This window comes from Pseudophryne corroboree, chromosome 11 (genome assembly GCF_028390025.1).
Source record: "Pseudophryne corroboree isolate aPseCor3 chromosome 11, aPseCor3.hap2, whole genome shotgun sequence".
Lineage (NCBI taxonomy): Eukaryota > Metazoa > Chordata > Amphibia > Anura > Myobatrachidae > Pseudophryne > Pseudophryne corroboree.
The window spans coordinates 36,792,024-36,813,593 of NC_086454.1; the positions used below are offsets into that span (position 1 = coordinate 36,792,024).

Below are 21,570 nucleotides of genomic sequence, written 5' to 3' on the forward strand. Positions count from 1 at the left end.
TTCAACCCCAGCAGACCTGTGTCTGCCGGAAAGAGAGATCCAAGGTAGGCTTTAAATCTAGGATCGAGCACGGTGGCCAAAATGTAGTGCTCTGATTTCAACAGATTGACCACCCGTGAATCCTTGTTAAGCGAATTAAGGGCTGCATCCACAAGTCCCACATGCCTAGCGGAATCGCTCCGTGTTAGCTCCTTCTTCAATGCCTCCAGCTTCTTCTGCAAAAGCCTGATGAGGGGAATGACCTGACTCAGGCTGGCAGTGTCTGAACTGACTTCACGTGTGGCAAGTTCAAAGGGCATCAGAACCTTGCACAACGTTGAAATCATTCTCCACTGCACTTGAGACAGGTGCATTCCATCTCCTATATCGTGCTCAATTGTATAGGCTTGAATGGCCTTTTGCTGCTCCTCCAACCTCTGAAGCATATAGAGGGTTGAATTCCACCTCGTTACCACTTCTTGCTTCAGATGATGGCAGGGCAGGTTCAGTAGTTTTTGGTGGTGCTCCAGTCTTCTGTACGTGGTGCCTGTACGCCGAAAGTGTCCCGCAATTTTTCTGGCCACCGACAGCATCTCTTGCACGCCCCTGTCGTTTTTTAAAAAATTCTGCACCACCAAATTCAAGGTATGTGCAAAACATGGGACGTGCTGGAATTTGCCCATATTTAATGCACACACAATATTGCTGGCGTTGTCCGATGCCACAAATCCACAGGAGAGTCCAATTGGGGTAAGCCATTCCGCGATGATCTTCCTCAGTTGCCGTAAGAGGTTTTCAGCTGTGTGCGTATTCTGGAAAGCGGTGATACAAAGCGTAGCCTGCCTAGGAAAGAGTTGGCGTTTGCGAGATGCTGCTACTGGTGCCGCCGCTGCTGTTCTTGCGGCGGGAGTCCATACATCTACCCAGTGGGCTGTCACAGTCATATAGTCCTGACCCTGCCCTGCTCCACTTGTCCACATGTCCGTGGTTAAGTGGACATTGGGTACAACTGCATTTTTTAGGACACTGGTGAGTCTTTTTCTGACGTCCGTGTACATTCTCGGTATCGCCTGCCTAGAGAAGTGGAACCTAGATGGTATTTGGTAACGGGGGCACACTGCCTCAATAAATTGTCTAGTTCCCTGTGAACTAACGGCGGATACCGGACGCACGTCTAACACCAACATAGTTGTCAAGGACTCAGTTATCCGCTTTGCAGTAGGATGACTGCTGTGATATTTCATCTTCCTCGCAAAGGACTGTTGAACAGTCAATTGCTTACTGGAAGTAGTACAAGTGGGCTTACGACTTCCCCTCTGGGATGACCATCGACTCCCAGCGGCAACAACAGCAGCGCCAGCAGCAGTAGGCGTTACACGCAAGGATGCATCGGAGGAATCCCAGGCAGGAAAGGACTCGTCAGACTTGCCAGTGACATGGCCTGCAGGACTATTGGCATTCCTGGGGAAGGAGGAAATTGACACTGAGGGAGTTGGTGGGGTGGTTTGCGTGAGCTTGGTTACAAGAGGAAGGGATTTACTGGTCAGTGGACTGCTTCCGCTGTCACCCAAAGTTTTTGAACTTGTCACTGACTTATTATGAATGCGCTGCAGGTGACGTATAAGGGAGGATGTTCCGAGGTGGTTAACGTCCTTACCCCTACTTATTACAGCTTGACAAAGGGAACACACGGCTTGACACCTGTTGTCCGCATTTCTGGTGAAATACCTCCACACCGAAGAGCTGATTTTTTTGGTATTTTCACCAGGCATGTCAACGGCCATATTCCTCCCACGGACAACAGGTGTCTCCCCGGGTGCCTGACTTAAACAAACCACCTCACCATCAGAATCCTCCTGGTCAATTTCCTCCCCAGCGCCAGCAACACCCATATCCTCCTCATCCTGGTGTACTTCAACACTGACATCTTCAATCTGACTATCAGGAACTGGACTGCGGGTGCTCCTTCCAGCACTTGCAGGGGGCATGCAAATAGTTGAAGGCGCATGCTCTTCACGTCCAGTGTTGGGAAGGTCAGGCATCGCAAACGACACAATTGGACTCTCCTTGTGGATTTGGGATTTCAAAGAACGCACAGTTCTTTGCGGTGCTTTTGCCAGCTTGAGTCTTTTCAGTTTTCTAGCGAGAGGCTGAGTGCTTCCATCCTCATGTGAAGCTGAACCACTAGCCATGAACATAGGCCAGGGCCTCAGCCGTTCCTTGCCACTCCGTGTGGTAAATGGCATATTGGCAAGTTTACGCTTCTCCTCCGACAATTTTATTTTAGGTTTTGGAGTCCTTTTTTTTCTGATATTTGGTGTTTTGGATTTGACATGCTCTGTACTATGACATTGGGCATCGGCCTTGGCAGACGACGTTGCTGGCATTTCATCGTCTCGGCCATGACTAGTGGCAGCAGCTTCAGCACGAGGTGGAAGTGGATCTTGATCTTTCCCTAATTTTGGAACCTCAACTTTTTTGTTCTCCATATTTTATAGGCAGAACTAAAAGGCACCTCAGGTAAACAATGGAGATGGATGGATTGGATAGTTTACTAGTATACAATTATGGACGGACTGCCACGGTTAGGTGGTATAAAAAAACCACGGTTAGGTGGTATATATTATAATAATAATACAATTATGGATGGACGGACTGCCTGCCGACTGCCGACACAGAGGTAGCCACAGCCGTGAACTACCGCACTGTACACTGGTTGATAAAGAGATAGTAGTATACTCGTAACAACTAGTATGACACTATGACGACGGTATAAAGAATGGAAAAAAAACCACGGTTAGGTGGTATATATTATAATAATAATACAATTATGGATGGACGGACTGCCTGCCGACTGCCGACACAGAGGTAGCCACAGCCGTGAACTACCGCACTGTACACTGGTTGATAAAGAGATAGTAGTATACTCGTAACAACTAGTATGACACTATGACGACGGTATAAAGAATGGAAAAAAAACCACGGTTAGGTGGTATATATTATAATAATAATACAATTATGGATGGACGGACTGCCTGCCGACTGCCGACACAGAGGTAGCCACAGCCGTGAACTACCGCACTGTACACTGGTTGATAAAGAGATAGTAGTATACTCGTAACAACTAGTATGACACTATGACGACGGTATAAAGAATGGAAAAAAAACCACGGTTAGGTGGTATATATTATAATAATAATACAATTATGGATGGACGGACTGCCTGCCGACTGCCGACACAGAGGTAGCCACAGCCGTGAACTACCGCACTGTACACTGGTTGATAAAGAGATAGTAGTATACTCGTAACAACTAGTATGACACTATGACGACGGTATAAAGAATGGAAAAAAAACCACGGTTAGGTGGTATATATTATAATAATAATACAATTATGGATGGACGGACTGCCTGCCGACTGCCGACACAGAGGTAGCCACAGCCGTGAACTACCGCACTGTACACTGGTTGATAAAGAGATAGTAGTATACTCGTAACAACTAGTATGACACTATGACGACGGTATAAAGAATGGAAAAAAAACCACGGTTAGGTGGTATATATTATAATAATAATACAATTATGGATGGACGGACTGCCTGCCGACTGCCGACACAGAGGTAGCCACAGCCGTGAACTACCGCACTGTACACTGGTTGATAAAGAGATAGTAGTATACTCGTAACAACTAGTATGACACTATGACGGTATAAAGAAAGAAAAAAAAATACCACGGTTAGGTGGTATATATTGTAATACAATTATGGATGGACGGACTGCCTGCCGAGTTCCGACTGCCGACACTGAGGTAGCCACAGCCGTGAACTACCGCACTGTACTGTGTCTGCTGCTAATATACACTGGTTGATAAAGAGATAGTATACAATACATACAACAATGAATATACTACTATACTGGTGGTCAGGCACTGGTCACCACTAGTCACACTGGCAGTGGCACTCCTGCAGCAAAAGTGTGCACTGTTTAATTTTAAATTAATATAATATTATGTACTCCTGGGGGCTCCTGCTATAACAACCTGCAGTGCTCCCCAGTCTCCCCCACAATTATTATAAGCTTTGCCTTTTATACATTGATGTGCAGCACACTGGGCTGAGCTGAGTGCACACAGACTGAGTCACACTGTGTGACTGGCTGCTGCTGTGTATCGTTTTTTTTCAGGCAGAGAACGGATATAGCAGAGAACGGATATATATTAAAATAAATAAAAGTTAACTAACAACAACTGCACTGGTCACTGTGGTAAACTCTGTCTGACTCTGAACAATCTCTCTCTCTCTTCTAATCTAATTTCTAATGGAGAGGACGCCAGCCACGTCCTCTCCCTATCAATCTCAATGCACGTGTGAAAATGGCGGCGACGCGCGGCTCCTTATATAGAATCCGAGTCTCGCGAGAATCCGACAGCGTCATGATGACGTTCGGGCGCGCTCGGGTTAACCGAGCAAGGCGGGAGGATCCGAGTCTGCTCGGACCCGTGAAAAAAACATGAAGTTCGTGCGGGTTCGGTTTCAGAGAAACCGAACCCGCTCATCTCTAATTACAAGTAGACGCCTCCCGCTGCAGTAGTGATCCGAGAAACGTCCTGGATCGTAGCATCGGGTCATTGCAACACTATGGGGCGGAAGCATCTATTACAAGTAGACGCCTCCCGCTGCAGTAGTGATCCCAGAAACGTCCTGGATCGTATCATCGGGTCATTGCAACACTATGGGGCGGAAGCATCTATTACAAGTAGACGCCTCCCGCTGCAGTAGTGATCCGAGAAACGTCCTGGATCGTAGCATCGGGTCATTGCAACACCATCGGGCGGAAGCATCTATTACAAGTAGACGCCTCCCGCTGCAGTAGTGATCCGAGAAACGTCCTGGATCGTAGCATCGGGTCATTGCAACACCATCGGGCGGAAGCATCTATTACAAGTAGACGCTTCCCGCTGCAGTAGTGATCCGAGAAACGTCCTGGATCGTAGCATCGGGTCATTGCAAGTTTGCAACACCATCGGGCGGAAGCATCTATTACAAGTAGACGCCTCCCGCTGCAGTAGTGATCCGAGAAACGTCCTGGATCGTAGCATCGGGTCATTGGAACTAGAGATGAGCGCCTGAAATTTTTCGGGTTTTGTGTTTTGGTTTTGGATTCGGTTCCGCGGCCGTGTTTTGGGTTCGAACGCGTTTTGGCAAAACCTCACCGAAGTTTTTTTTGTCGGATTCGGGTGTGTTTTGGATTCGGGTGTTTTTTTCAAAAAACACTAAAAAACAGCTTAAATCATAGAATTTGGGGGTCATTTTGATCCCAAAGTATTATTAACCTCAAAAACCATAATTTACACTCATTTTCAGTCTATTCTGAATACCTCACACCTCACAATATTATTTTTAGTCGTAAAATTTGCACCGAGGTCGCTGTGTGAGTAAGATAAGCGACCCTAGTGGCCGACACAAACACCGGGCCCATCTAGGAGTGGCACTGCAGTGTCACGCAGGATGTCCCTTCCAAAAAACCCTCCCCAAACAGCACATGACGCAAAGAAAAAAAGAGGCGCAATGAGGTAGCTGTGTGAGTAAGATTAGCGACCCTAGTGGCCGACACAAACACCGGGCCCATCTAGGAGTGGCACTGCAGTGTCACGCAGGATGGCCCTTCCAAAAAACCCTCCCCAAACAGCACATGACGCAAAGAAAAAAAGAGGCGCAATGAGGTAGCTGTGTGAGTAAGATTAGCGACCCTAGTGGCCGACACAAACACCGGGCCCATCTAGGAGTGGCACTGCAGTGTCACGCAGGATGGCCCTTCCAAAAAACCCTCCCCAAACAGCACATGACGCAAAGAAAAAAAGAGGCGCAATGAGGTAGCTGTGTGAGTAAGATTAGCGACCCTAGTGGCCGACACAAACACCGGGCCCATCTAGGAGTGGCACTGCAGTGTCACGCAGGATGTCCCTTCCAAAAAACCCTCCCCAAACAGCACATGACGCAAAGAAAAAAAGAGGCGCAATGAGGTAGCTGTGTGAGTAAGATTAGCGACCCTAGTGGCCGACACAAACACCGGGCCCATCTAGGAGTGGCACTGCAGTGTCACGCAGGATGTCCCTTCCAAAAAACCCTCCCCAAACAGCACATGACGCAAAGAAAAAAAGAGGCGCAATGAGGTTGCTGTGTGAGTAAGATTAGCGACCCTAGTGGCCGACACAAACACCGGGCCCATCTAGGAGTGGCACTGCAGTGTCACGCAGGATGTCCCTTCCAAAAAACCCTCCCCAAACAGCACATGACGCAAAGAAAAAAAGAGGCGCAATGAGGTAGCTGACTGTGTGAGTAAGATTAGCGACCCTAGTGGCCGACACAAACACCGGGCCCATCTAGGAGTGGCACTGCAGTGTCACGCAGGATGTCCCTTCCAAAAAAACCCTCCCCAATCAGCACATGATGCAAAGAAAAAGAAAAGAAAAAAGAGGTGCAAGATGGAATTGTCCTTGGGCCCTCCCACCCACCCTTATGTTGTATAAACAAAACAGGACATGCACACTTTAACCAACCCATCATTTCAGTGACAGGGTCTGCCACACGACTGTGACTGATATGACGGGTTGGTTTGGACCCCCCCCAAAAAAGAAGCAATTAATCTCTCCTTGCACAAACTGGCTCTACAGAGGCAAGATGTCCACCTCATCTTCACCCTCCGATATATCACCGTGTACATCCCCCTCCTCACAGATTATCAATTCGTCCCCACTGGAATCCACCATCTCAGCTCCCTGTGTACTTTGTGGAGGCAATTGCTGCTGGTCAATGTCTCCGCGGAGGAATTGATTATAATTCATTTTAATGAACATCATCTTCTCCACATTTTCTGGATGTAACCTCGTACGCCGATTGCTGACAAGGTGAGCGGCGGCACTAAACACTCTTTCGGAGTACACACTTGTGGGAGGGCAACTTAGGTAGAATAAAGCCAGTTTGTGCAAGGGCCTCCAAATTGCCTCTTTTTCCTGCCAGTATAAGTACGGACTGTGTGACGTGCCTACTTGGATGCGGTCACTCATATAATCCTCCACCATTCTATCAATGTTGAGAGAATCATATGCAGTGACAGTAGACGACATGTCCGTAATCGTTGTCAGGTCCTTCAGTCCGGACCAGATGTCAGCATCAGCAGTCGCTCCAGACTGCCCTGCATCACCGCCAGCGGGTGGGCTCGGAATTCTGAGCCTTTTCCTCGCACCCCCAGTTGCGGGAGAATGTGAAGGAGGAGATGTTGACAGGTCGCGTTCCGCTTGACTTGACAATTTTGTCACCAGCAGGTCTTTCAACCCCAGCAGACCTGTGTCTGCCGGAAAGAGAGATCCAAGGTAGGCTTTAAATCTAGGATCGAGCACGGTGGCCAAAATGTAGTGCTCTGATTTCAACAGATTGACCACCCGTGAATCCTTGTTAAGCGAATTAAGGGCTGCATCCACAAGTCCCACATGCCTAGCGGAATCGCTCCCTTTTAGCTCCTTCTTCAATGCCTCCAGCTTCTTCTGCAAAAGCCTGATGAGGGGAATGACCTGACTCAGGCTGGCAGTGTCTGAACTGACTTCACGTGTGGCAAGTTCAAAGGGCATCAGAACCTTGCACAACGTTGAAATCATTCTCCACTGCACTTGAGACAGGTGCATTCCACCTACTATATCGTGCTCAATTGTATAGGCTTGAATGGCCTTTTGCTGCTCCTCCAACCTCTGAAGCATATAGAGGGTTGAATTCCACCTCGTTACCACTTCTTGCTTCAGATGATGGCAGGGCAGGTTCAGTAGTTTTTGGTGGTGCTCCAGTTTTCTGTACGTGGTGCCTGTACGCCGAAAGTGTCCCGCAATTCTTCTGGCCACCGACAGCATCTCTTGCACGCCCCTGTCGTTTTTTAAAAAATTCTGCACCACCAAATTCAAGGTATGTGCAAAACATGGGACGTGCTGGAATTGGCCCAGATTTAATGCACACACAATATTGCTGGCGTTGTCCGATGCCACAAATCCACAGGAGAGTCCAATTGGGGTAAGCCATTCCGCGATGATCTTCCTCAGTTGCCGTAAGAGGTTTTCAGCTGTGTGCGTATTCTGGAAAGCGGTGATACAAAGCGTAGCCTGCCTAGGAAAGAGTTGGCGTTTGCGAGATGCTGCTACTGGTGCCGCCGCTGCTGTTCTTGCGGCGGGAGTCCATACATCTACCCAGTGGGCTGTCACAGTCATATAGTCCTGACCCTGCCCTGCTCCACTTGTCCACATGTCCGTGGTTAAGTGGACATTGGGTACAGCTGCATTTTTTAGGACACTGGTGACTCTTTTTCTGAGGTCTGTGTACATTTTCGGTATCGCCTGCCTAGAGAAATGGAACCTAGATGGTATTTGGTACCGGGGACACAGTACCTCCAACAAGTCTCTAGTTGGCTCTGCAGTAATGATGGATACCGGAACCACGTTTCTCACCACCCAGGATGCCAAGGCCTCAGTTATCCGCTTTGCAGTAGGATGACTGCTGTGATATTTCATCTTCCTCGCAAAGGACTGTTGAACAGTCAATTGCTTACTGGAAGTAGTACAAGTGGGCTTACGACTTCCCCTCTGGGATGACCATCGACTCCCAGCGGCAACAACAGCAGCGCCAGCAGCAGTAGGCGTTACACGCAAGGATGCATCGGAGGAATCCCAGGCAGGAGAGGACTCGTCAGAATTGCCAGTGACATGGCCTGCAGGACTATTGGCATTCCTGGGGAAGGAGGAAATTGACACTGAGGGAGTTGGTGGGGTGGTTTGCGTGAGCTTGGTTACAAGAGGAAGGGATTTACTGGTCAGTGGACTGCTTCCGCTGTCACCCAAAGTTTTTGAACTTGTCACTGACTTATTATGAATGCGCTGCAGGTGACGTATAAGGGAGGATGTTCCGAGGTGGTTAACGTCCTTACCCCTACTTATTACAGCTTGACAAAGGGAACACACGGCTTGACACCTGTTGTCCGCATTTCTGGTGAAATACCTCCACACCGAAGAGCTGATTTTTTTGGTATTTTCACCAGGCATGTCAACGGCCATATTCCTCCCACGGACAACAGGTGTCTCCCCGGGTGCCTGACTTAAACAAACCACCTCACCATCAGAATCCTCCTGGTCAATTTCCTCCCCAGCGCCAGCAACACCCATATCCTCCTCATCCTGGTGTACTTCAACACTGACATCTTCAATCTGACTATCAGGAACTGGACTGCGGGTGCTCCTTCCAGCACTTGCAGGGGGCGTGCAAATGGTGGAAGGCGCATGCTCTTCACGTCCAGTGTTGGGAAGGTCAGGCATCGCAACCGACACAATTGGACTCTCCTTGTGGATTTGGGATTTCAAAGAACGCACAGTTCTTTGCGGTGCTTTTGCCAGCTTGAGTCTTTTCAGTTTTCTAGCGAGAGGCTGAGTGCTTCCATCCTCATGTGAAGCTGAACCACTAGCCATGAACATAGGCCAGGGCCTCAGCCGTTCCTTGCCACTCCGTGTGGTAAATGGCATATTGGCAAGTTTACGCTTCTCCTCCGATAATTTTATTTTAGGTTTTGGAGTCCTTTTTTTACTGATATTTGGTGTTTTGGTTTTGACATGCTCTGTACTATGCCATTGGGCATTGGCCTTGGCAGACGACGTTGCTGGCATTTCATCGTCTCGGCCATGACTAGTGGCAGCAGCTTCAGCACGAGGTGGAAGTGGATCTTGATCTTTCCCTAATTTTGGAACCTCAACATTTTTGTTCTCCATATTTTAATAGGCACAACTAAAAGGCACCTCAGGTAAACAATGGAGATGGATGGATTGGATACTAGTATACAATTATGGACGGGCTGCCGAGTGCCGACACAGAGGTAGCCACAGCCGTGAACTACCGCACTGTACTGTGTCTGCTGCTAATATATAGACTGGTTGATAAAGAGATAGTATACTCGTAACTAGTATGTATGTATAAAGAAAGAAAAAAAAACCACGGTTAGGTGGTATATACAATTATGGACGGGCTGCCGAGTGCCGACACAGAGGTAGCCACAGCCGTGAACTACCGCACTGTACTGTGTCTGCTGCTAATATATAGACTGGTTGATAAAGAGATAGTATACTCGTAACTAGTATGTATGTATAAAGAAAGAAAAAAAAACCACGGTTAGGTGGTATATACAATTATGGACGGGCTGCCGAGTGCCGACACAGAGGTAGCCACAGCCGTGAACTGCCGCACTGTACTGTGTCTGCTGCTAATATAGACTGGTTGATAAAGAGATAGTATACTCGTAACTAGTATGTATGTATAAAGAAAGAAAAAAAAACCACGGTTAGGTGGTATATACAATTATGGACGGGCTGCCGAGTGCCGACACAGAGGTAGCCACAGCCGTGAACTACCGCACTGTACTGTGTCTGCTGCTAATATATAGACTGGTTGATAAAGAGATAGTATACTCGTAACTAGTATGTATGTATAAAGAAAGAAAAAAAAACCACGGTTAGGTGGTATATACAATTATGGACGGGCTGCCGAGTGCCGACACAGAGGTAGCCACAGCCGTGAACTACCGCACTGTACTGTGTCTGCTGCTAATATAGACTGGTTGATAAAGAGATAGTATACTCGTAACTAGTATGTATGTATAAAGAAAGAAAAAAAAACCACGGTTAGGTGGTATATACAATTATGGACGGGCTGCCGAGTGCCGACACAGAGGTAGCCACAGCCGTGAACTACCGCACTGTACTGTGTCTGCTGCTAATATATAGACTGGTTGATAAAGAGATAGTATACTCGTAACTAGTATGTATGTATAAAGAAAGAAAAAAAAACCACGGTTAGGTGGTATATACAATTATGGACGGGCTGCCGAGTGCCGACACAGAGGTAGCCACAGCCGTGAACTACCGCACTGTACTGTGTCTGCTGCTAATATATAGACTGGTTGATAAAGAGATAGTATACTCGTAACTAGTATGTATGTATAAAGAAAGAAAAAAAAACCACGGTTAGGTGGTATATACAATTATGGACGGGCTGCCGAGTGCCGACACAGAGGTAGCCACAGCCGTGAACTACCGCACTGTACTGTGTCTGCTGCTAATATAGACTGGTTGATAAAGAGATAGTATACTACTAATATTATATACTGGTGGTCAGGTCACTGGTCACTAGTCACACTGGCAGTGGCACTCCTGCAGCAAAAGTGTGCACTGTTTAATTTTAATATAATATTATGTACTCCTGGCTCCTGCTATAACCTATAACTGGCACTGCAGTAGTGCTCCCCAGTCTCCCCCACAATTATAAGCTGTGTGAGCTGAGCAGTCAGACAGATATATAATATATATAGATGATGCAGCACACTGGCCTGAGCCTGAGCAGTGCACACAGATATGGTATGTGACTGACTGAGTCACTGTGTGTATCGCTTTTTTCAGGCAGAGAACGGATATATTAAATAAACTGCACTGTGTGTCTGGTGGTCACTCACTATATAATATATTATGTACTCCTGGCTCCTGCTATAACCTATAACTGGCACTGCAGTAGTGCTCCCCAGTCTCCCCCACAATTATAAGCTGTGTGAGCTGAGCAGTCAGACAGATATATATAATATTATATATAGATAATAGATGATGCAGCACACTGGCCTGAGCCTGAGCAGTGCACACAGATATGGTATGTGACTGAGTCACTGTGTGCTGTGTATCGCTTTTTTCAGGCAGAGAACGGATTATAAATAAAAGTGGTGGTCACTGGTCACTATCAGCAAAACTCTGCACTGTACACTACTGAGTACTCCTAATGCTCCCCAAAATTAGTAAATCAAGTGTCTCTCTAATCTATTCTAATTCTAAACGGAGAGGACGCCAGCCACGTCCTCTCCCTATCAATCTCAATGCACGTGTGAAAATGGCGGCGACGCGCGGCTCCTTATATAGAATCCGAGTCTCGCGATAGAATCCGAGCCTCGCGAGAATCCGACAGCGTCATGATGACGTTCGGGCGCGCTCGGGTTAACCGAGCAAGGCGGGAAGATCCGAGTCGCTCGGACCCGTGAAAAAAAACATGAAGTTCTGGCGGGTTCGGATTCAGAGAAACCGAACCCGCTCATCTCTAATTGGAACACTATGGGGCGGAAGCATCTATTACAAGTAGACGCCTCCCGCTGCAGTAGTAATCCCAGAAACGTCCTGGATCGTAGCATCGGGTTATTGCAATACCATCGGGCGGAAGCATCTATTACAAGTAGACGCTTCCCGCTGCAGTAGTGATCTGAGAAACGTCCTGGATCGTAGCATCGGGTTATTGCAACACCATCGGGCGGAAGCATCAATTACAAGTAGACGCCTCCCGCTGCAATAGTGATCCGAGAAACGTCCTGGATCGTAGCATCGGGTCATTGCAACACCATCGGGTGGAAGCATCTATTACAAGTAGACGCCTCCCGCTGCAGTAGTGATCCGAGAAACGTCCTGGATCGTAGCATCGGGTCATTGCACTATGGGACGGCTTGCAGCACCCATGAGATCGTACGAGGCGCCCGTCACAGATCCTTGTTATAGGCCATTAAACAGCGGCAACACGCCTCCATTTTCACAAACGGAGACCATCGCCGCTCCCTGTAATAGAATAAATAGCATAAGGCTGTTAATCAATGACAGTCTGATGCAGTACTGGGTCCTGTGTCGCAGGGCCCGTTCGCACATGCTCAGACCAGGTCTGACGCAGCTCCATCCACATCTGAATTATCCCCAGGATGCCTGACGTGGACAGAGTAACTGCTCCAGCCACAGGGGCGGTGCAGGTTTCGATTTAAGGACCGATGGTGGTATTTCAGCACCTTACATCCTTCAGACGCAGGAATGTACACCAGGGAAGGGTTTTGTAGCGGGGGTAAATTTGCAGTGCAGGTGTGCAATCGCATGTGTACGCCGAGCTGCAAAAATCCAGTGTGTGCAGTCTGTGCGCAGCCCAGGACTTACTCCTACAGTGCGATGAGAACAGGCTGATCGGGGCCGGAGCGGACGTCAGACACCCTCCCTGAAAACGCTTGGACACGCCTGCGTTTTACCGGACACTCCCAGTAAACGGTCAGTTACCACCAACAGCCTCTTCCTGTCAATCACCTGGCGAACGCCCGTGCAAATAAAATGTTTGCACCATCCTGTCGGTGAGCGGCGATGTCATTGTTGTTGCCAGCTGCGCGTGTGCATTGTGGTGCATACGCATGCGCAGTCTATTGCTGATCGCCCACTGTGCGAAAACGCACAGCGGGTGATCAGCTCTGAATCGCCCGCTACATCTGGCCTTGTGATTGCACAAAGAGGATGGAGCCATTCTTGCAATAGACGTTCCTTTAGGATAGATTAAAGGAGTTTATTTTGCACACGTGGAACCTTTCATAGTAATATAAAAATCATTGTCTGCATAGTAAATGTGATTATAAGTACTTAAAAAAAAGTATAATGAAAAAAAACACAAGATAAAAAACATATAACTAACTGTCCATGCATCTAGAGCAGTGAGAGGCACCCAGACAAACGTCAGTTACCAGACATGACCCCTAAGAGCTGGAGCCATGTATGAGGCTGGGTTGGGGCGTAGGGGGTCATTCCGAGATGATCGTAGCTGTGCTAAATTTAGCACAGCTACGATCATTCACACTGACATGCGGACTAACCCAGCACAGGGCTAGTCCGCCCCACATGTCAGTACCGCCCCCCCCCCCCCCCCCCCCCGCAGAAGTGCAAAGGCATCGCGGACCGCGCCCACGAAACAAAGGCCAAATGCCACCGTTCTGCCCCCGCCCAGCGACCGCCTCTGCCTGTCAATCAGCGCATGCACAGTTCTGACCCGATCGCACCGCTACGATAAACTGCAGCGTGCGATCGGGTCAGATTGACCCCCGTAAACCAGAGAGTAAAGGCCCCCATCCACTAGTGAGACTTGTCTGAACTGAAAGTCGGATCCGATTTTCCCCTGACCTTCCCGGCAGCTTCCCAGGAGTCTTGCGATTACAATTTACAACTAGTGGGATTTTTTTTACATCTGACGTATCGCATCCGATTTATCAAGTGTGAATCCATCTGATGTGATATATCTGAAAGGACATTTTTAACATACGATTTACACATCAGATGTATCTGGTGGGATGGGCTAAATAAGCATATGTACACAGCAGCCATTGTGCTCTGAGGGATATGGGTGGTGCTGGGCAGTGTGCAGTGATAAACATGGTGGACAGTGTGCTTACATTGGTGGACGGTGCTAAAACATGTACATGTAGCTATTATGTATATGGCTGTGATGTGTGCTGGTACCTACTTAATCCTATTTTGCACAGAAGCCCAATATAAAAGCCGCCTACGAGTGCTACGCTGCTGCTGCTGCTGCTGGGCGTGTGGATAGGCGTGTCCAGGTACCAGTCAAGTGACTCCTCCGAGTTATCGCCTGCAAAAGGATCGCAGGTGTACAAAAGCATACCTCCCAACTTTGTCGTCACTGGGAGAGGGACACACGCGCGACAAAGTCGTGCGCGCTCCCGAAAAGGGGGGTGTCCTATGAAAAGGGGGTGTGGCTTAGTGGGAGGACCCGCAATCGCGAGCCACCCCCCCCCCCCCCATTTTCTTCACTCTGTGAGCCGCTGGCATGCCCCCTCTCCCTCTGACTCCAGTGAATAGACGCTGTGCGCATGCGTCTATTCACCGCTGCTCTGCTAAGCAGGGCAGCGAGAGACAGAGCCTCCCAACTGCCCCCCCGCCCCCCTCACCGCGGGACACTGCAGCCCGCGGGTGGTACAGCGGGACAGTCCCGTGAAAATCGGGACAGTTGGGAGGTATGACAAAAGCACTCCGATGTGCACCTTTTTCCCTCCGATTGCGATAAATAATCATGCTGACCTGCGAGCACGGGAACGCGCCTTGGATCGGAGTCGGAGGAAAATTACATGCGATGTGACACTTTTCATCCGATTCATCAAACAGAAAGCTCGGAATCGGATGAAAACTGACCATATCGCACCGGTGGATGGGGGACTTAAGAGTTGGAGAAAAGGACAGATGGGTAATAAAGCAGAAAGAGCTGAGGCCCACAGGTGAGGCTCAGCGGGCTACACCCGGCGCTCCCCACTGGTTCCGTGCACAGTGAATTTGGGTACATGCCCTCTGTCATTTTTCAAATGTGTTTTACATGCATTTCCAGTTGCAAACGCAAGATTTCTGGAGGGGAGTTTCCAAATGGGTGATTTTAGAGCGATTGTAGCAAGCTCATGAAGGATGCATAATTACTTAGCATGTAATAAGTTATAGCCTGCCCAAAGTGCAGTTTATGTAAAATAGTACTTCAGACATATGCAGGTCAGGCTGTTGGGAAGGGGGGTTTCCGGGCAACTAGAAGCCCCTCTTCCCCCCTACGTTTGCCTATGATTTCTCAGGTTTGTAAAACATAATTGGATCTGATGTCAGAAATCATTGTTTCTGGTCTGACTACAGCCATTGACGTGTTTATTAGTATTTTATTCTTCTTTATAGTACACTATTTGTTCCGTTTCCATACCTCCCAACTGTCCCGATTTCAGCGGGATAGTCCCGCTGTCCCTCCCGCGGGTGGCAGTGTCCCGACGCTGGAAAGGGGGGGGCGGAGGCAGTTTGGAGAGGCAGTGATCACCGCACAACATCTATCAGCACAAGGAGGGGAGCCTGCGGCTCATGGAGCCCTGGGCACCCCCCCAAAATGACGAAAATGGGGGTTGCGTCAATAGGTCACGCCCCCTTACCTTGAGACCTGGCCCCTCTATCAGAAGCCCCGCCCCCCTTTCAGCCTCCGGCGCTGCGTGTCCCTATTCAGAAGGGCCAGAAGTTGGGAGGAATGCATTTCCACATTTCTGCAACACCCATATGGCATTTTTTCTATGTTTATTTTTATACATGTTATAAGCATTATTAAAGTACCCAGAACAGTGGCGTAACTACTGCCCCCGCAGCCCTCGCAGTGGCTTGGGGGCGAGGGGCTGCGGGGGCGCCGCCACTGATTTAGCGCAGATTAACATGCGGATGAGCTGCCGAAGAATTTTTTGACTTGGAGAAAAATTTCTAGTTACGCCACTGACCCAGAAGCTACCGCTGCAGATCATACCTGCATTATTCCCCCGTCTCTGACATGTTATATGCCCTCTGTATATGACTGCACTGCCGAGCCTGCGTTCAGTATAGATCTAGTAGGACAGCATCCCATAATGACACTGTAATGTTAGTGACAGCAGGTAAACTCTCGTCACCTGGTTATTGTCCATGCAGCTGACTGGATGGAGAACTTCTATCAGTAATTGTCCTAAATCCTGATTTTCCTCTGACACCTGCGTTCCTAGACGCACAGCCGCAGGCATAGGAGGCCGTGGTCGGAAGTAGAAACTGCATCTGCAATAGTGCTGGTGTAATATTTAATGGTGCGACCAATGGTAGTGTATAAAAAGGCACCAATCGGTATTACAGCGCGCATGGGCGCTAAAACTGGGTCTGAGTCAATGCACATTCGTCCGCACCGATATACGCAAGGGGAGGAGGTTGTAGTCCATTTGCATAAAGTCACAGATAGGTGATGGCCCAGGTGAGTAATAAGATTATGATTATTAATAGGACTATTCTGTCTCCAGAAACGATACATTATGGCGCAGTATGCTATATGTTCTGTAAGACAGGGGCTGCAACAACGCTGCAGTGTTCTCCAGCTGATCACTAACACAGTGGACCATTGTGTCTCAGAATTCCTCCCTCGTTATTGGGATTTCACTCTCACTGACAACTGTCTGGAATGTTACCCTGGAATTCTGCAGTCAGCTTAAAGGCACAGCATCCAATGAAGTGGAAAACTACGGAACCTAAATAAGCAAAGTACAATGTGCAACTGCCCAGCACTTACAGCCATTCTGTATATCACTCATATCAAGACATTGACTGATGAAGCACATTTATCCCCGTATGCAACCAAGCAAACCTCAGGGTTCCGCAGTGGTTTAGGGTAAGAACGTTAATAGAAACTTCCCTACATCTACTATTCACACATAATTATTCATTCTATACAACAGTGGTTCTCTGCTCTATCCTCAAGGCACCCCAAGGCTGGGTACACACTATGCCGACAGGTGTGCCGACGGGTGGATCCGCAGGCATAGCGTCCGATTTGGTAAGCAAAGCATACACACTTACCAATCGTCTGGTGGATGTGTCTGTCCTGACGCCACAACTAGGCGCCCAGCTGTGATGTCAGTCCCTGCAGTCAGTATGGGTTGCCCGTACACACAGCCAGACATGTCGATGTATCTGCAAGATAAATCGACCATCGGCTGTGCGCAGGGCCGACGCAATTTATCTCTGTGAGCAACATATAGGGTGTAATTCAGAGTTGATCGCAGCAGGAATTTTGTTAGCAGTTGGGCAAAACCATGTGCACTGCAGGTGGGGGAGATGTAACATGTGCAGAGAGTTAGATATGGCGGGTTATATTGTTTCTGTGCAGGGTAAATACTGGCTGCTTTTTTTTTACAAGGCAATTTAGATTTTAGTTTTAACACACCCCACCCAAATCTAACTCTCGCTGCACATGTTAAAGCTGCCCCCCCTCCTCCTGCAGTGCACATGGGGCCTAGTTCAGACCTGATTGCTAGCAGGCGATTTTTGCATCCCTGCGATCAGGTAGTCGCCGCCTACAGGGGGGAGGGGGAAATCGCTGTGCAGGGGTGCGATCGCATGTACAGGAGAGCTGCACAAACAGAAGTTTATACAGTCCCTGCACAGCTCAGGAATTACTCTTCTAGTGCGATGATCGGGGCCGGAGCGGACGTCAGAAACCCTCCCTCCAAACGCCTGGTCCCTCCTGCGTTTTTCCAGACACTCCTCTAAAACGGTCAGTTGCCACCCACAAACTGCCTCTTCCTGTCAATCTCCTTGCGATCACTGGTGCGATCGCATTTGTTGCACCATCTCGTCGCTGCCCTGCGTACCGTCGCGCTTGCGCATTGCGGTGCATACGCACGTGCTGTTCAGACCTGAACGCCCGCTTTGCGAAACAAATAAACAAACGATATATCGTTCCATTGTGTGCGCCCAGCCTAACCGTCCAGGTTTTATGGCTATCCCTGACTTAATAAGTACTGTACCTCAGTTAGTTCGATTATACATTCTGTACACAAGCCTGGATATCCTTAAAACCTGCACCGCTAGATTGCCTAACAGTCAGAGTTTGAGAACTTTCTGAAACACTGGTCAATTTATCTCTGTGAGCAACATATAGGGTGTAATTCAGAGTTGATCGCAGCAGGAATTTTGTTAGCAGTTGGGCAAAACCATGTGCACTGCAGTGGGGGGGGGGGCAGATATATCATTTGCAGAGAGAGTTAGATTTGGGTGGGTTATTTTGTTTCTGTGCAGGGTAAATACTGGCTGCTTTATTTTTACACTGCAATTTAGAATTCAGTTTGAACACCCCCCACCCACATCTAACTCTCTCTGCACATGTTACATCTGCCCTCCTGCAGTGCAGATGGTTCTGCCCAACTGCTAACAAATTTGCTGCTGCGATCAACTCTGACTTACCCTCTAGATCAGAGACTCTCACATGGGAAAATGGCTGGAAATGATCGAATCTGAATACACGTCAAAGAGCGCAATTTGCACGAATCCTAATCCTGACGTCTAACAGTAAATCCTCACCAAGAAGTGTGAAAACTGTGAAGACAAATCCTCCTCCAGCTGCCATAACTTCACCAAGACCGTGCACTAATGGAATTACTTCTGTATTACGCTACTGGAAACCTATGTAAGGATATACAGTCACTTTCCAAAACGACATGACACAGTGAAGCCGTAGGATAAACTCTCATGTATCTGGAGTTTCAGCACCAGAAAGAGCCTCAGCAGCAGAGAGAGAAAGGACTGTGCCACAAGTACAATGTTTAAACTACTTTGAAACTTGCCAAAACTTACATCGCGATCCGTTGGAGGTTGCAGTAAAAACGAAAAATGACTCAAATCGCCGCAACGTTGCCTCGTAAACCAGCGTGTTAATGGAGGGAATGTGTTGGGGCTGACAGCTGTGGACCTCGCTCCCACTTGTACGTATCCTTCAGGAGAATGAAAATCCTTGTACGTCTGCTCACAAGGCGATGTCCTACTGCCAGTGAAATTCTGCATAGTTTCAGTTAGGCTGGAGTCCAAAACGACTTGGAATATTTCTATTTTCGTCTGCCATCACAGAGGGAATATTTTCACAGATTTTTGGTGAGGCCCCCGAATTGAAGCACGTTGGTCAAGCTTTGAGGATGGTAATTAGACACTTTCGGAGAGTTACAGGGTAATGTGAGTGGAAGAGGATGCGGGAGAGAGAGGGGGAACAGCAATCTTCTTCTGGAGAAAATAACAGACCATACTAATGTTTATGAGCCATGTTTACAGGATCTTCGGGAACGCTTTTTAGTCCTTTGGAAATGATACCCTACAACCAGACAAGCCTTCTGACTTTTGTGGAACTATGGGGTTCATTCCGAGTTGATCGCACGATGCCAATTTTTCGCTGCTCTGCAATCAGGTCTCTACTTTGCATGCGTATGCACCACAATACGCACCCGCGTTGTACGGGTACAGGGGGAAATTCTGAGTTGATCGCAGCAGCAAGTTTGTTAGCAATTGGGCAAAACCATGTGCACTGCAGGGGAGGCAGATATAACATGTGCAGAGAGAGTTAGATATGGGTGGGTTATATTGTTTCTGTGCAGGGTAAATACTGGCTGCTTTATTTTTACACTGCAATTTAGATTTCAGTTTGAACACACCCCACCCAAATTTAACTCTCTCTGCAAATGTTATATCTGCCCCACCTGCAGTGCACATGGGGGGTAATTCCAAGTTGATCGCAGCAGGATTTTTGTTAGCAATTGGGCAAAACCATGTGCACTGCAGGGGAGGCAGATATAACATGTGCAGAGAGAGTTAGATTTGGGTGCGGTGTGTTCAATCTGCAATCTAATTTGCAGTCTAAAAATAAAGCAGCCAGTATTTATCCTGCACAGAAATAAAATAACCCACCCAAATCTAACTCTTTCTGCACATGTTATATCTGCCTCCCCTGCAGTGCACATGGTTTTGCCCAATTGCTATCAAAAATCCTGCTGCGATCAACTTGGAATTACCCCCATGGTTTTGCCCAACTGCTAACAAACTTTCTGCTGCGATCAACTCAGAATTAGGCCCACAATGCAGATCGTTGCTGAGCAACGAAGAATCCATACGCACAGCCGATCACAAGAAGATTGACAGAAAGAGGGCGTTTATGGGTGTCAACTGACCGTTTTCTGGGAGTGGTAAGGAAAACGCAGGCGTGTCCGGCCGTTTGGAGGGCGGGTGTGTGACGTCAATTCCGGGACCAAAAAGACTGAAGTGATCGCAAGGGCTGAGTAAGTGCAGAGCTACTCTGAAACTGCACAAAATGTTTTTGCAGAGCTCGGCTGCACAGGCGTTCGCACACTTGCAAAGCAAAAATACACTCCCCCGTGGGCGGCGACTATGCGTTTGCACGGCTGCTAAAACAGCTAGTGTGTGATCAACACGGAATGACCCCCTATATTCCTGGGTTTGGTCCCTGAGGCATGCTGGGATTTGTAGTTTCACAGAACAGCCAGATGTTGCTCTACATACACTTCGAACACTCATCTTCGTTTACAAAATATTTGGAGCAATTAAATCTTCAGAAACTCTGAAAGCGAGGCGGCTCTCCGGGATGTTGGGGAAGAAGCACGGTGCATTCTGAGACTTGTAGTTCCACAAATTCTTTCCTTCAGTACTGCTTTAAACTTTTAAGTTTCTGATGACAGAAAAAAATATTAACATTGGGAAGTTTCAGTAAAAGAAAGTTAAAAAAACAAAAAAAAAAGACTCTCGAGACTAAACACATGATTTACTAATCTGCAGCATCCGGAGTCTACATGTCTTTTTATGTGTGACAGGTGTTTCCTTCAGGCATTCGCTGTTAGTCCTCTGAAGAAACTTTCCCTAAACTGGACGCTCTGCACAAGAAGAGTCATCCACAGATCATGGCTCCTCTTCCAGCTTATTTTCCTTCCAGTGAGGTGAAACTCAGTGGTTTCCTGCAATAAAATATTCCCAGAAAGTGTAATTTTTTTTTTTGTTTTTTTGCTTTTTGGGAAATGCACAAACTGCACAGTTTTCAGCCGCCAGTATTCCCCAGATCTCCTGAACCAGACAGACGGGCATGTGTGAGCTCCAGGCCCTTCTTGCATCATAGGCCCACCAGATCAAACAAACATAAATTACTTTTTTGCCGTGGATTTTTCAGTTTGTAGTCGTTAGAACAAACAGTCTGCAGTTATGGAGGTACAATGTCTGATTTGGTCAAGAACTGCTCACATGCACCGACAGTACATTTCCCCAGGGAGGCATACCGTAGGACAGCAGAGGAAAATGGTCAGATTTGTGGAGGAACGCAGAATTGGGCAGGCAGAGGGGAGGAGTCGGGCGAAGTGAAGGCATAGCCAGATTAT

At 48.0% G+C, this 21,570-nt stretch overlaps 1 protein-coding gene across 1 annotated transcript in view; it reads right to left on the reverse strand.

Moving 5' to 3' along the window:
* INSC (INSC spindle orientation adaptor protein) overlaps nt 1-19,222 on the reverse strand; it is a 587,592-nt gene extending 568,370 nt beyond the window's left edge. The window contains exon 1 of the mRNA XM_063946474.1: nt 19,001-19,222. Within this exon, the coding sequence (XP_063802544.1) occupies nt 19,001-19,207 (207 nt within the window). The 5' untranslated portion in view covers nt 19,208-19,222. The remainder of the gene's footprint in view (nt 1-19,000) is intronic.
* Nucleotides 19,223-21,570: the final 2,348 nt, after the last annotated feature.